General features: G+C 35.5%; 1 protein-coding gene across 2 annotated transcripts in view; it reads left to right on the forward strand.

Annotated features, from left to right (window-relative positions):
* SEMA3A (semaphorin 3A) overlaps nt 1-17,320 on the forward strand; it is a 479,082-nt gene that overhangs the window by 250,978 nt on the left and 210,784 nt on the right. For both annotated transcript variants that reach the window (XM_040472793.1, XM_040472792.1), the window contains one exon: nt 14,354-14,546. In XM_040472793.1, the coding sequence (XP_040328727.1) occupies nt 14,435-14,546 (112 nt within the window). In that variant the 5' untranslated portion in view covers nt 14,354-14,434. The remainder of the gene's footprint in view (nt 1-14,353; nt 14,547-17,320) is intronic.

Raw genomic sequence — 17,320 nt, forward strand, 5'->3', positions numbered from 1 at the left:
AATTTACACCCGGTTAATGGCAAAATTGCTCCCATTTCCTGCACTCACACATGCTCTCTCCTATTATGTGACTTTGTACTTTAGTGGAAGCCCTGGCACGACCTCCTCATCTTTCTTCACCTGCTCTCACTCATCATTTAAGTCCCAGCTCAGGCACCATCTCCCAGAGAAAGCCTCTGGAAAATCCCAGTTGGGCTAAATGCCTGTCATCTGTGCTATATGAACAATTCGCGTGTATTTTCTTTTCCTGTCATTTTCCTTTACTAGAATGAGACCTCTTTGAGGGCAGAAATCACAATTTTTGTCTTTCCCGTAGCAACGAGTTCAGGATCCGGAAATGGTTGATAAATGTGAATTGAACCACGGTGAATAAAAATGATCATCAATAGTGTTGTTGTTCCTTCATATCAAATGCATATCTCAGTGTAACCAAATGAGAGGGAGGTAAATTGAACATGTGTATTTTGGTCTCTATTAACCCTTTCGGAGGATGAAATTTAACTTTCCCCCCCAAAATGGTAGGAATAATAAACACTGTCTTGAAACTTTAACTTCAGCCAAACTTTTCTGCATCATGCTAACTATATTTAACATCAGCACCATGTAATTGACCTTCACCCCAAATTTCTACTTCAGAGACTAGTATGGGGGGTATATTATAAACATGTTTTATTTAATAAATTAATATTTTGATATTGGGGCTATTATAAATATTTCAAATATTTTAACAACAGTAGTATATAATAGATTTTACATTCTAATCCCCAAATGAAATTACAGTTTTAAATGGAGCAATATGAATCATTAAATCCTTACTTCTAACTAAAATAATTAAATATTGTTAGTATTTGAACTGATAAATTTTATACGATGGTTTGGAAATACCCTTAGAACGTAGTATTTTAGGCAAGGAACCAAAGGGAACCATTAGAGGGAACCAAAGATGGAGTATTTCTAGTCCAGCTAACTCATGTATGGAGAAGGGTATTGAAACCCCAAGAAATTCATTATCTAATAACACATTACTGGTTAGTGCCCAAGCTGGATATAGGACTCATGTTGAGTTTCTCTCACCAATGTACTGCCCGCCTCCTTAGTTGCTATTTAGAAATATAGTCCATGTATTTGGACCATACCTGAGCCTGCACCGACCCCATGCTTCCAACATATACACCTTATATGTGGAGTGGTTAAATAATGGAATCTTTTTTTCTTAATGTTTATTTATTTATTTTTGAGAGAGACAGAGAGCACAAGCAGGGAAGAGGCAGAGAGAGAAAGGGAGACCCAGAATCCGAAGCAGGCTCCAGGCTCTGAGCTGTCAGCACAGAGCCCGACCCAGGGCTCAAATTCACTGATGGTAAGATCATGACCTGAGCCCAAGTTGTCACTTAACCGAATGAGCTACCTAGGTGCCCCTAAATATTGGAATATTCTTGTTGTTTTCACTCTTACTTGGACCAGTGAGGAACATGAAAGGCTTATCTCTGAAATTAATAGAATTAATGAGTTGTCACAGAACGTTCATCTCTGCTTCACCATTGTATTACAGATTTTTTTTTCCCCAGCTATATGTAACAAAATGGAGTCTAAAATGTGGCATTTCATTTCCAGGAAACATGAAATAAAACACCCAGAAGAGAAAGAAATTTAAAGTGCAAACATTAGTAACAAAGAAAATAATTTTCTTGATATTTAAAATTTAATCAAAGTATGTAGGTCACTAGCCCATCTTTTGTAAAACAACATACTATTTAGATGTTGAACATTATTTTTAGAGAGTTGAATGTATACAGTATCCATTTCTTGCAATGAGACTCAGGTGATAGTATTTACCTTTAGATCCGTTTACAATGCATTTATCAGAAACCTACAGTTTTCTGTGTCCTAAGAGTCTGATTTCTGAAAATAGCCTTTATCACTTTTTCCAAGGCTGAAATCTGAGAGTAATTCTTCAGAATAAGGAAGTGGGTCAAAACCAACTGTTCCCCTTGTTTTAAGATGCCAGAAATCACACATGAGTTTGTATTATTCCAGAAAGAAGAAAAATATTTTATTACTTATCTTTGAAAACTACCTCAGCCTAGCTAAATACTTTTAAATGACAAGAGTAACTATCTTTTACCTATGTTTTAAAGTTTATGATTAAATGGCATCTAGTAGAATGTTGGTGTATATTTCTATAAGGCTAGTCTTAACACTGCTGTTTCAACTCAACTGCAGATCTTTGTGGTAGGAACTGTGTTCATTTGGTTTTGAATTCTTACAGTCTTTGCACAGTGCCTGGCACAGAAGTTCAGTAAATGTTCACTGAATTACATTTTGTGTGTGTATACACACACACATACACACACACGTATCTGTGTCCATGTACACATGAATCTATATGTATATATGTAGATACATATATACAGAGGTACATCTATACATGCATGCATATAAAAAATACATAAGACTAAAATGTTTTGTAATCTGCAGAGAAAAGATATTCCCTTAATTCAAACCCCACACTATCTCACTGTTTTCAGTCCTTGTTGCTTACACAGTCTTACTCTCTCATAGCAACATTCCTTCATCATAGAGCATTTGAAGGGAAACCTCCCTCCCTCACCAACAGCCCCACCACCCTCCTGGGAAAAGGGTGACACATTTTTCCCACACCTCCTTACACAGGAAGAAGACTTACCTCTTAAATGTTATAACACCTGATATTTAGCTTATAGGTCAGAGAACTGGGCAAAACGAAAGCCATTTCTGTCAAACCTAAACCTAATGAAATTCTATTATTTAAGGATATTTCATCACCTTCCTACAAAATACTTTTCTGTATATCCCAAATGAGAACACAGTAATTTCTTCAGTTAAATATAGTTTTGAAACATAGTAACTTTTGCTTTTTTTTTTTCTTTTTTAAATAAGCAAATGGTCATTGACCAGTTTTTTTTTTTTTTTCCTTAATTCTGGGATTTGTTTTTCAAGTCAATCTTTGCGGGCTCAGGAGTACATGAAATTCTTTGGACCCTTTTTTACAGAATGGACAGAGTTGTTCTGAAGACCTTCAGATTTCTTTCAATGCCTATTTTTGCTGTTCATCTGAAAATAACGGTTTTGACAGCCAGCTTTGTCTCTGCTACCAACCCCATCCTGCATCTCCATGACAATAGTCAGGAAGTCATTCACTTACATTTATGGAGGACCCATTGTGTGAAAGGAATTGCACTAAGAACTTAACAGGAAACGATCTAGATGAGCCTCGCCATTGAAATGTCCTGTAATTAAAGTGGTATTAAAGACAAATATATTCATGATATATGTGATACATGTAACTTTACCGACAGAATAATACATATAAATATGCCCCCAAACACAACACGTGCATCTAAAGATTTAGTTCATAATGAATGTGGCACAATGGATGTTATGGTGACTACAGTTAAATTATTTTGCAAGACTTTGTAAGAGAATTCGCTATAAAGAGGGCACTAACCAAATTACAGATAGAATAAACTAAGGAACGGAGTACTTACTATAATACTATGTTTACTCTAATAGTATACATGGAAAAAGACATCTTACCCATGTTTTACAGTATTCAGTCACTCATTTTCACGGTGGGGAGAAAGGACTGTAGAAAGTATCGCAAAGCCCATTTGGTGAATACAAAACAAAAACAAAATAAAAACAGAAGAACAATAGCAATCGAGGAAAACCAAAGATTAAATAAAAAGTCATCTTAGTTTGCACAATAAAGTAAGTTTTTAAAATTCACAATGCAAAATTGCTGGCTAATTTTCCTTTTCTAATACTTTTGAAGCAGAAATGCATTGTGGAGATATAAACGTTTCAGTGAATCAGAATGGGAAGAAAGCTATCGTGTCAATCATGTAATTTTTATGAAATTATTCTGAAATTGTCTGAGGCAAAGGAAACGTGATCTAGCTGCTGGGGTGGCAAACAGCCCGCCGCTGTTAGATAGCTCAAGTGCCACATCCTGGATCTTGTTAAATGTAACTCAATCCAGTCTATTTCAGCAGAAGGGTCTTTATTTTCATCCTGGCACTCCAGTCTTAAAGTAGACTAAAGCTTAAGTTTGTTTAAAGCTACAACATGATTATTCCTATAAAATAATTAGTGACATTTGAACCACTTTCTGATAGACTCAATTTAGCGGGAGACTAAGCGGCTTTCCACATTTATTGAATTCACATTTGAAAATGTTGCTTAAAACATTTGAAACACAGTATTTTTGAGGGAGCACCACAGGATGGACTTTTAGATTTCAGCATAGGTTTATAAAACATGATTCTGTCTTTAAAATCTGCTTAACCTATCCCACTGCTGATGACTAAATACATCTAGAAAGGTTTGCCTTGGATTGAAACTTATGCAAAAATAGAAAATGTAATTCTATTCAGATTGTGATGATTATATTTTTATATTTCGTTATGTTTTAACTTCTGGCAATTATTGTGAAAAACTAAATATGAAAATGTACTTATTTTGTAAATTAAGATGCCCATAATTTATCTCTGAATCTAAATGATATTTGGTGGGTATCCATTTGTAGATTTGAGAAACCGTTCAAAGATTGTTGTGTAATATGAATCATTGTCATGTCTTTGTCAATGTATTTTAACAATGATAATAAAAGTAAAGGGGAAATGTTCCTGTTGAAACTATTATAGTAGAACATTCCATTAGAGTGGAAAATTAATTTATTTACCAGCCAATCAAGATTCCCTTGTGTTCCAAAAACAGTGTGAAAGAAACTCTTGAACAGTTAAAATACCAAAGACCCACTGTTGACCTATGAGACATAATGACTTAAAATATAAATAGTAGCAGGAGATATTCCCATAATAGTTATACAGGTGTTTCACCTGTTGACCTAAACTTCTCTGCTTCCCAAAGTTAAGTATGACACTTATCTGGGAAAATAATTTGCTCTGAAACATAAGGGTTACTCCCTAATGCTTGAAGCTTGCAACTGAGGTTATTAAAACTCACTTGCATATTGAGGATTATTGCTGGTAATGGGTCCTTTTTTTAATTTAAGGCTCAATTTACTATAAAAGATACAATTCTTTCTGTGTTGTGCAAACTGTGAAAGGTGCAGGATCTCAAATAAGCATCTGGCCAAGTGAGGTAGCAGCAACTTGTTAAGAAGTGAAATGCTGTTCTCCTTCAGTCTGCAGCTGCCCACAGTTGCAGGGCTGATTAGGAAAGGCAACCTCATGCCTGTTAGTCTAAGTCAAGGTTTCTTCCTAGCATCTTTTCTGTGCTTCCTATTGTCATTTAGATATCTTTTTCCCTCCCATCTAACCTGGGCTCTTGATATGTAAATTTGGTGAATTTAAAATCTAACCTGTGATTCTTAAAGGACAACTTTTCAACCCATAAAATTAATAGCAGCCTAGATCCTCCTTTCTTCTTTATCATCTGACATTTGTAGTGTCTGCTGCAGAGATTCTCAAGGGGTTGTCTTTTCTTCCTTCAAGATGGCATTTCAGAATCCCTGGTGTTTTTCTCAACAATATTGACCTGGTGCTCTGGCTGCTCCCCATTTTCAATTCTGATGCCCAGACATTTGGCCAAACTCTTGTGAGTGCAGAGTCTGACTCCGTGGGATGCCGATGCAGAAACTTGGCCTAGGAACCCTGGCTTCCTGGATGTTCTTATCTGGGGCAAGGCCAGATGTGATATCAGATTCGATCCTAACAGGCACTGGGAAGGGGGGGATGATCAACTTCACTTCCAGACAAAGAAACTAAAATTTCAATTTTATTGCTACCGATTGTGGTCTTGGGCTTTAAACCCACCTATCGTGTCTTGTGTAATACACACATTTTCACAACTGTAGTGACTTTCTGAGAGTTTTATAATCACCATTCTTAATTAAAAAAAAAATGAGTACTTACTGCCTGCCATTTGGAAACACTATACATTTGGAAACCCTATTAGAATGCTCATGTCAATTAGCAACATACTGTAATGGCTTGCAGGCTAAGGGAATCTGAAGAGAGGTCTTTAATCTGAAAAGAAACACATACTTGTATAAAAATAATAGTAATAATAACAACAAAACAATGATATTTTCTACGCTTTGAAAGAAAAGCCAAATATATTCTATTTCATGAACTATAATATTACATTAGCAGCATTTTATTTTTATTTTTTTCTTTCAAATGTTTATTTAAATTTCAGTTAGTTAACATATAATGCAATATTAGTTACATTAGCAGCATTTTAAATGAGCAAATTAGAACTCTCTGTAATGCTACTGTCTACACTCTGATACATTCTTAATATCAGAGCATGGAAAACTAGTCAAATAAGTTATTTCTACCAAACTATTAAAGTTGTGAGATTTCTGGGCCACAATATTTTAACTATCTAGAATATATTTCCCCTGGCGTTTTAATTAATGAATTAATCCATTAATAAATAGGTTACACTTTGTGCCAAATGTTATGCTGAGCACTGAAAATATAAGTTTAAAGTTTCTGTTCTTTTTGAGATGAGAGTATACTGAAGAAACTTATTAGAATATAAGACAGGAAGAGCTATAATAGATATACGTACACACCATACATTCGTAGGAGAGAGAGCTCCCAGAATACTCATAAAACATTGTGAAAAATCATGCAAGGCCTTTCCTTTGTTTCTTCTTTTTAAGCAATCTTATATCCTGAGTCCCAAATGCAAAATCCTGATATAGGCAGATTAACTTTAGGGGAATACAATAGCCTATAATCATAAGTAATCCAACAAAATATGTAGACAGTCTGTCATCAGCCAGAGTCTTCCACAATAACAAGGAAGATAGTGTACAAGGACTAAAACCAGATACAGGATTTGACAAAAAGAAAATAGCAGTAGAACTGCATTTTAAATAATAAATAAGTAAGTAAGTAAATAAATAAATAAATAAATAAATAAATAAATAAATAAAAACACTCTACGCCAAAAAGGTACAGAAAGCTTTGCAGACAGTTTTTAAGCTTGGTGGTAGAAAGTTACCAAAAAAATAAAAGAAAAATTGTCGTCAGTTCCTTGGAACATATATCACTAGTCTCAAAAGGCTTGTAATTTGTTTTTAAGTTACAAGGATGGACGTCTGTGTGTTTCTCAAAATTTTGTTGAATGGATGGATAGATACAAAATAAAAGAGTGCAAGAAATACGGTAAGTAAAATGTTTTCAAAGGTGACTGGAGTTGAGTGTGGAGGAGGAGTGTATTTCAGATCGCATTTCCGGGGTGGAGTTAGTTGGCCAGGTTACACAGCGGCAGTCAGGCATCAACTCAGGCTGACCGCCTGAGAAATAGAGACGTTTACACTGATTCACACAAATTCAGTTTTCTTATGTCTCGAAGCATTTTTATTTTGGCTTACCAGAATTGAAGTAGGTTTCACAACATAATTAAATCTGTAGTAATTATTTAATATGTCAAAATGAGATCACCAGACTGATTCTATCAAAAAAAAAAAAAAAATCAAATGCCATCTCTACAATGTGACATAATGAGAAATACACTCACTTGATGATTAAGTTCGAAAAGTCAGTGTTTTTTTCTTCTGTATAATCACATAATTACAGTGAGTTGCTAAAGCTTTAGTTGAGATAATAGTTAAAAACTGTGTGAGAACACAATTTTATACAGTGGACATTATTTTTATGCTTCAAAAGGAGTTGTATAAAATTGACTCTGTTAGATGTTTAGGGGTCTTTAAAGTGCTTCAAAGAAAGCACTTTTGAAAAACAAGTAAGGGAATAATCACATTGTCATTTAAGTCCTCCAGTCAAACCATTTTCAACTTGGATCTGTAATTTAAGAAGAGTCAAGGCTGGGCATATTGGATGCTGTTTCTCTTCTCATTGATACAGCAGGCATGAGAAAATGAATCTATGTTGATTGGTTTATGTGAGATATATCGTATGGATGTGCCCTGAGGAAAAATGGGGGGAGATTTGAATTTTCTTCATAAATCATTTATTAATGATAATAATAATAATAATAAATCGTTAGCTAATAAACAAGACATTTCCTAATCTCTTCCATAAGGTGACAGCTGCTCCTATAGCCAACACAGTGAAATGAAACCTGGCATATCATCCTAACCCCACCCCCATGCCACAAAAGAGAAAATGGGGGTGCATAGACTGGACAAATGGCATTTAACTCTGGAGATAATGCAGAATAGGGAAGAAAATCATCCAAGTCTTCTTTCCTTAACTTTTGCAATTTAGACAAATCTGTGCCCTTGAAAAACCAGCATGTGCTGTAGATTTTGAGTCACCATCCGCCAAACAGTTGGGTTTGCCATTATAATAAACCCTTTTAAAGAACTTTAATTCCAGGTTACAACATTTCTGTTCTCTATTGTTATCAGTTACAAACTCTTTAAAAACGTTTTTTTTTTTTTGAAGGAAAAGGCCTGTTCCTAGGATAGAGAGATTTTAGGAAACTTAACATCTGAGGTGAAACAGTCTTTTCAGTGGGTAACAAAGGGAGACCATGTGCATCAGCTTTGTCTGAGTCAGATGTAAAGTAATCTTTGAAACGCTATGGCCTAGTTTCTTCATCTTGTTTATTGAATATAGATCTGCTTATTTATTTATTTGGCAGGAAGGTGTGTGATATGCCTTTACTGAAAGCAAATAACTAATAACTTCATGTTCTGAAACACTCAACAGCCAACCTGCTCATTTCATTTGTATTCCATGGATGCCTCATTTTTTCCTCCTCACTGCCTAGCCTGTACTGATCAGTATTAACAATGGGATTTTTGTCTCACTTGAAAACTTTCTTGTTTCATCTGAGTTGAGGTGGAGACACTCTCACTTAAAAAAAAAAAAAAAAAGGAAAGAAAGAAAGAAAGAAAGCAGGTATTTTGATATTGTCATTGTTTTGTTATTTCAATACGTTAATATTCAGGGACACTGCATTTGCCTCTCAGATAATCTGATAAAGAAGCTGTAAGTGATGACAAGCTTCTCAAATAGATGGAAAAGGAAAACTCCCCTGTTTAAAATATTTTAAAATGTTGACAAACATGATGGATTTAAGAAATCAAAAGGAAACGGACTGGAAACATGATAATTCCTGTTCCTAATAACTGGAGTTTAGCCACTTTTGGCAACTCTGATGATAACCATAAATGAAATTTTATGCATCCCTTTTTTTGACACTCCTTTCCATCCCCCACTCAAACTTGATAACCCAATAAAACTCACCTGCCAGCCGCACAAAATCAGATTCTCCAAGAAAGGGAAGCCACCACCTCACCTTACCATTAAAGAATTTCCTCTGTAATTTCTGATACCCTTCATTGCCTGAACTTTTCCTGAAATCTGCAGCCACAAATAACGTGACTGGCCGGTTTCTGGTCTCCTGCATTGATCTAACATTTATCGCTTCAATTCATTTGAAAAACAAGGAGTTTTTTGTTTTGAGTCCCTGTTTACCTCAAAGTATTGATGTCACAAGAGAAAACACAAAACTGATTTTTTTTTTCCCTCAAATTGTTACAAAATCATTCCAGAAGAGGGATGAGCTTATTTTCCTGAAATCTCCATTCATGGCGGGTGGGAGGGGGAAAGGGGGCTGGAAAGCAAGGGAAGAGTTAATGCTTCCCTAGAGAGTGGATTCCCTTTGCCTTTTACCAATTCCTCCACTCAACTCCTCCTTTCACATTTTGCTTATACTAAAAGCATTCACAAGGGTCAGATTATGAAAAGTTTAACTTGATTTCTTAAATATTGCTTTCAACCTGCCACCCCCAGCTCCCAGTGACTACTGCAGTAGTTCTAAAGAACTATCATTTTTGGCTAGAACAAATAATGCATCAGCTATCTAGTTTGCCCAATTAATAAGATGTCTTCTGATCTTCTAGAGAATGTTTTCACCCACACAATTCTTTTTTAGAAAAAGAAAAGGTTTCAAATTCCCTGTACCAGAAAAACCCTCATTAAAAATGAATTTCCAACATGAGATGTCAGAGCAAGGACAAATGTTTGACTCTGACATTTGCTATAATTCTGTTGATCACAGGCCTTTCTCATATAGCGAAGAAGCATCCCTTGAAGAAAAAAAAATGAGAAATAGCAGATGTTAGATGGAAACTAATATCATTTTTTTACATGACTCAGTTGAATAACACCTTGGTAAGAGTACTGAAAATTTGTTTTTAGTATTGGTCTCCTTCTTGGTGTTGTTTCTTTGGGGAACTGGTTAACCAACTCATTCTAAAATTCTTAACTCAGTTATTTCTCTTAAAGAGGTCTTCTATTTTGTCATTAGTGCCAACTTGGGGGCAGTACTCTATCACACCACAATAAAACAGGGGTAGAGTGGGATTACAGGGAGAGGCAAGTGTGTTTACTAGAGTGTACCATAACTTCAAGTACATTTAATCCACTAAATTTTTAAATACATCAGAATTATATTTCTCCTTCTCTTCTTTTATGCACAAATACAGGAAGAGTTTTCACCTACCGCTCACAAAAAGACCCAGGGTATCTATAACCTGGGGAAGTACTGGAATGCCATCTCACAAATAAGGACAATCATTTCTGCCCTTGAATTACAATGTTTGTTGTTATTCCAATTTATTTCATCATAAATAAAATACGGAGAGTGGGCATTTAAAAAATACTGCATTGGTTTTATCTAATACGTGAAAAGATCAATAATATTTTTTTTCAGTGGAGAAATGCTTTCGTATGGATCTTCTATGACTATACAGGTCTTTTGTGAAAAACAAAACTTAACCAACCTGTTGTAAAGTTGAAAGTATTGTTTCTGTAGAAAATCAAGCACACCACCCATGAACCTATCGCTCTTCCTGGAAAGTCTTTGTGATCCATCTCAATATGGAGTGGGGTTAAAAAACTACTGATTGATTTGACAGAAATCTATACAAGAGCATGATCATCATATTAAGCCCCTGCTCAAATCTGACTCTGTAGTAGGAGTTCATCACATCTGAACACTTGAAATTTAAAAAGGTAGTAGAGATTCAGTTGCAAGTGAAGTGAATTATGGTGCATGATATAGATTGAAGGTTAGAAAATCATCATAAAGACAACTTTGAGAAAAAAGCAAAATAAGGTTTTTCACTTAAGCCTTAAATAAAATTTGATGTTAAAAGATCAGTGTAATATTTCTGACTTTTAAAGAGTAGTAAGTGATGAACTAACATCAGTGGCCAAGGAGACAAATGGAGCAGGCTTCATCCTGCAGGGCTTAGGCCACTGAATGTAAGAGTAGGGAGTCATGTTCTTTGGGGGGTGTGGGGTGAATCAAAATCTATGTTTCATACATACGGTCAGATTTTGAAAATTTCTGAAAAACACCCACCTAGGTCGACTCTTTACCTTCTTTCTACGTCATCTGAGAAATACGTTTAACTTTGATTATCCTTCACGTGTTTGGGAGTAAAAGAAAAAAGTTGAAAACAACTTTCACCCTGACTTAAGTCAAAGACTTTGAAAGAGGTAGAAATAGAAAACTCCAAATGCTTTTGTATTTTTCAGGCATGTAGTTTCTTTCTCTTTTCTTGTTTACAAAATTACAGTTAAAATATCTATGCATGGCTACACTTTTCTATTCTTTTATAATCAGTCTAGCACAGTTATGCTTACCCACAGAATTTACTGTGTTCACACATTTTAAATTTAAAAAATCTAGAGAGAAGCAAATGTAAATGTGAATTTATTAAGCTTGCAAACATTTGAAGACACACAAAGATCATACAAAATTTAGAGGGTAAGAAAGTGTTTTTTAAAATTATGTGTGTGTATCTAAACATGGGTATCTGTGCTACCAAATTCCAGACTTCAACATTAATTTAAATTACTTGTTTTACAAAATTAAATAACTCTGTCCTGATTTTGTGGTTCAAAATCCAGATTGAATGTCTTTCTTCCCCATGGAGTTAATTCTGATCCTCTTTTATCTGAATTTTACCTACAACCTTTCATTTTTCCTGGAACACATCAAAATGTTTCAGAATTAGACATTACGAAAGTGAAATGGATACATTTCTAAATTTGCTTATCCTGTTTAGTTTTGACAAATATAAACTTGTTCCCCTACTCTAGGTAACAAGAGCTAGAGGAAAAATAAATATTTAAAGACATTTAAAATATATTAATGAAAATGGCACAACTATTTAAAGTATTTTAACTAATTATATGTGATATTTCAAAAGGATAATTCATTGGTCCAATCTTCTAAATAATCCCAAAGTAACATGAATTCCTCTGTAGAATAAATGTCTATAGAGAGTAATCCATGGAAGACAGACAAGCCTCTTGTCGTTTGTAGCCTTAATCCATTGCCTAGGGCGTGAAAAGTGCTCAGGATAACAAGTGCGGGAATCAGTAAAATCAACATTATTTTTAGATTTTATTTTCTTAACAATACTGACTGATCAATAGGCTTGAGGAAACTGACAAATACAATACGGTCTGTTTGATGAATCAATCTAGTGAAGTAGAGAGAATCCATCCACCCCTTCCCCCATTCTCCCTCCTTTAAATCCTCTTCATCCTCTTCCTGCTCCTCCACCCAGCCACCCACCCACCCCTACTCCGCCCACCCCGAACACACACGTAGTTGTTGAGGCAGAGAGACAGACAGAAGGAAAGAGGGAAAGAGAGAGATGCTTTTCCCCTATTGGCCTGTAGACATTAAGTCATGAAAGCTGTAGTGGCAGTGCTTGGATCATTTTTCACAAGAATACTAAGCCACTGTAAGTGTTTATGTTTGTAATTGTGAGACTCACCCTCTTCTTTCAGTGGAAAAAATTTCCATACTTGAAGTAGGTTCTCTATTCTGTATTTCAATTGTGAGTGTTGTGGGGGGGGGGGGGGTGACACGGGTAGAGCAGAGAGAGTTGAGTAGAGAAGGGAAAGTTCGGTCCTACTAACTTTTATATACGCCAACCCCCAATATCCTATAAGGATATCAGCTTTGGGGAAAATTGAAAGAAAAATAGAAGAGGAAATTGAAACACCTCAGACAAAATGTCTATTTAGGAAAGAACTGGTTGTGTCTGTATGACTGCCTAAACATATGCATTCGTGTGCACAGAACGTTTAGTAACCCTTCACCACCTCATGAAGACACAGAGATATCCTCTTTATGTTGGTCCTTGACACTCAGCAGGGACTTTTGTGAACTTTGTCATCTTCCTCTGCCCTTTCAACCAAAACTAGGGAAGTGGTTTTAATTAATGAGATGTGTGATGCATTAACAATGCTAACCAGAGCATTCCAGAAGCTGGAAAACCATAGATGTTTTTAAATTCTGAGTATCCTTTTGAGTTGTAATTTATAATTCTCAGTGGACCTATATTTGTCTTGAACTGATTGTTGAAATGGGCTTTACTAGGAATTTCTTCAGTGAAATTGCTGCGGGTCGGGGGAAGGGGGTAGTTGAGCCAAGGGGGTTTGTTGGGAAGAGGGAATGATCTCTAACAAGGCTTTAAAACCTTCAGTGGTTAAAGTTATAATGGTGAAAAGATATACATATATGTACATATGCATTATATGTGTATGTATGCGTGTGTGTGTATATATATATAAGTATATATACACACACGCATACATACACATATAATGCACAAGTTCAAAGGAATTATATAATGAGTTATAAATTATGTAGGTAGCAGAATTCAGATTTTTTTAATCAAAATTGCACCTAAAAATGGCTATAAAACAACGCGTGCCTTGGGAAGTAAATTTATAGCTACATGCCTTTCACAGGCACGCTGGAGGGTTCTGCTCCCAGCTCTAATCTCTAGGAGATGTTTTTTGCATGTGTTGTGTGACAGGAGGGAAGGGGAGTGGGTTGAGCTCGCCTGTTCTCCCATTGTCAGCCAGTCTAGTGAGTGTTGGGAAAACCTGTCTGTGGGATCTTGTGTCATCTCTCCCTACATGTGTACAGGAAAAGTCCGCGCTGCTCAGGGCTCCTCTTTCTCTCTCTCTCTCTCTTTCTCTCTCTCTCTCTCTTTCTCTGTTTCCCTTTCATTCTGCTTCCCCGGAGCCGAATGAAGCAGAGAGCAGGATTAGAGTCCGCCACTGGCTATCAGAAGAACCTAGATAAAAGGAACTGCTTCTTAAGCACCACTGCAGCAGCCCTTGTTCATTTTTTTTTTTCTTTCTACACAACAGTTGTGCCTCATTATCCGGTGCCTGGCTCGATTTTTTTTTTTTTTTTTTTTTGGAGGGTTTGAAGTTTCTGTGCTCCAGTGACTGTTACAGAAGAAGAGGTGTTAGTGTTGCCGTGAGGTCTTGATTGTCTGCATTTATGAATGAAACTGACCTAAATCACCTGTTACCTCCAGTTTCCAGATTGTTTGAACTTCTCTGGCCGCACAATACAGGAGGGAAGGCAGAGCAGCACAGGCACCTCCAGCGTCTGCAGCATGGGCTGGTTCGCTAGGATTGTCTGTCTTTTCTGGGGAGTATTACTCACAGCCACAGCAAACTATCAAAATGGGAAGAACAATGTGCCAAGACTGAAATTATCCTACAAAGGTAAATCTTTATTTTTCTTCTTTTTCGGCAGGCTCTGTAATGTCCCTGCCCCCCCACCCCACCACCCCTGCCTTTTCATTCCTTGAACTCCCTCCCAAGCCAAACCATGAAGCCTTTAGTTTAACCTGGGAAACCTATGTGATCCTGTGTGTCTTTCTGAGATGATTTAAACACTTTTTTATAAAAGCATGTCTCCTGTTTGATATATGACAATTTAAATGCAAACAAAGAACATTTAATCACATTTGCAGAGAAGAGCTGAATGCCTGGGTAAATGCTGATCTGTGTGTGTGATCATATGTGCTGTTAATTTTTCTGACTCTACTTCTATTAAAATATCTTTAAAAAGCACCATGGCAAAAATAGTCTCTTTGTAGAACGCCTCACCTATAGCAATTGTTGTGATAAATTGTGTTTTCTTAGTTTGAGGCACTAAATGGTTAATCGTCATCATGAATATTCAGTTTGTTCAAATCTGACAATCAGATGCTTAACATAAGCAGTAGATCATGGTTTGCCAAGAGAATATAAACTGGAGGGAACAGACTAGTTTTTCCACAGTGTGTTATGATTGTACCAAAGACTGTGTATTTGGCTAATTGGTGTAAAGCGAAAGCCTTTGAAATATAATGTTATTTAATTCCATATGTACTTCAGTGAGAACTGAAGGAACATTACTTTCTGGTTGTACAGCTAGTTGTGTGAACTTACTTTCAAAAAGAGTTTAAATTTAAGAAAGAAAAAAGCTTCAGTACATGATTGCTAGTACTTTATTTGGTTACAGCTTAATGCATATGCCTGGTTTTTAATGAGGATTTTAAGGAAATATTTGTTCTCCATTTGCTTAGATAGATTTTGTAGATAGTTGTATAATATAATGCTAACATGGTTGAAAAGAGTATTTTTGAAAAACTTTTAATGAAAAAGAATGTTTCTATAACTGAGGTATTAGTAAAATGGAGTTGCTGATTAAAATGTTTTAGCTCAAGTACTTTTACTCCCTAAGGTGTTGCTTTCTTATGATTCTCAGATTTCGGGAATTGGGGGTGGGGCAGTAGGAAGCCTCAATTATACTGTTTTTAGCCTATAATGTGAAAGAAAATCATTGAATCTATCTGTAGAGATGTCTGTCTGCTGCACATTGTTCTTATGCCAGAAACATATTCTTTAATTTTCACATGATGGGGAACATCTCTTTCTGAATGCTCTAGTGTGAATGAGGATCACAAATAAGAAAGAGAGATGCAATTTTCACACTTTGGATTAGAAAATTCAACACCTATTAAATGTGTTTATTTGGAATTAATACTTGCTAGGTAAAATACATTGGATTGAAAGATACATTTATTTTTGGCATAACAATTTCTTAGTTACTAAAATGTGAATGGATTTAAAACATTAGCAAACAGAATTGCAATTGTACTCATCGTGCAAGATTTTAAAACATTATCGTATAGCCATTAAAGATTTAATTAAATCTCTATTACATCTCTAGCAACTGTCTTTAAATTGTTTTTATAGAATATGGTATTATGGCATGTGTATTTTCCTCAGTTTTTGCTTTCTGTTTTCATTCTTTGGGAGGATGACATCAAATAATTCTTAGATTGGTGGCTGATTTTATCCAAGTTTATGTGCCTATGAGTCAGTTTCGCATGCAACTTTACTTCTTGAAGATGTGAATGGCTGTATGCTATAATTGTAGAGTAACAAATGAAACATGAAACACACTTTAAAAATCTACTATATTTGGAGATACTGGTCTAAATGCTAAATAAGTTGTAAAATAAATAAAGATTGGGAATTATATATATTTTGCAAGAATTTTATTTCCATGGTGATTGATTACTCTCCATTATAGAACAGGTACCCGTTCTTTCTATATACAAACAGATAGCATTTAATTAGAATAGTCCTTTGATATGTGTGCAGGCTTTAAACTTATCTGATGAAGTAAGTTGTATATATTGACAGTATGAATCTATTTGACACTGTCTTTATAAACTCTTTTTATCATGGCATCCATTAGAATTATTCTGCTTTTCTTTTCATCAAAAAAACTGCTCTACACCTACATAACAATTCTATTGATATGCCTAGGGCTTGGCAATTTGGTAATATAAACTGTGAAATGAACAACAACAAGAAGAAGAAAAGGAATGGCCCAAGCAATTTTTCTTCTGTCATTTTATTGGTCTGTCATTACCTTTTTGTCCCTACATGTACACTTGTTTTGCCAAAGCAAATGCCTAGTAGCCAATTGTCAGTACTTTGTTTCTAAACTATAATAGAGATTTTTTTTTAGCTCCTTCTTTTTCCTCCTTAATTAGATGTCAAACACGGTTAAAACATCCACTGCTTTGCCCTTAAAAATATTCCAGCATGATTCATGAAGAGTTAAATCCCTGCCAACCCTAATTTCCCATGGTCACTTGTTTTCAAAGATCCACCATTAACTCTCTCATTGCTCAGGTTGCCAAGACAAAGTTTCAGGCAATCACTGTGCTCACTTCCTACTTGTCATCTTGCCTAGTAGGAAATGAAAGAGATTTGATGTGTTAAATGAGAAAGAAAAAGAAAAGCAAGAAGGCAGCCTTGGTAGTGGATGCACATATATATATATCTAATAAGGTACCTCTTTACTTTCTAGGAAAAAGGGATTGAATGGATGTGTTCAGGACCATCTGGAGAAGTGATAATATTAGAAAAATGGGGTATGCTGGCTTTTCCTCTGAACCAATCTGATTTAGAATCCTTGTGGGGGAAGCAAATGT

Source organism: Herpailurus yagouaroundi, unplaced genomic scaffold (assembly GCF_014898765.1).
Source record: "Herpailurus yagouaroundi ecotype Mexico unplaced genomic scaffold, PumYag 100, whole genome shotgun sequence".
NCBI lineage: Eukaryota > Metazoa > Chordata > Mammalia > Carnivora > Felidae > Herpailurus > Herpailurus yagouaroundi.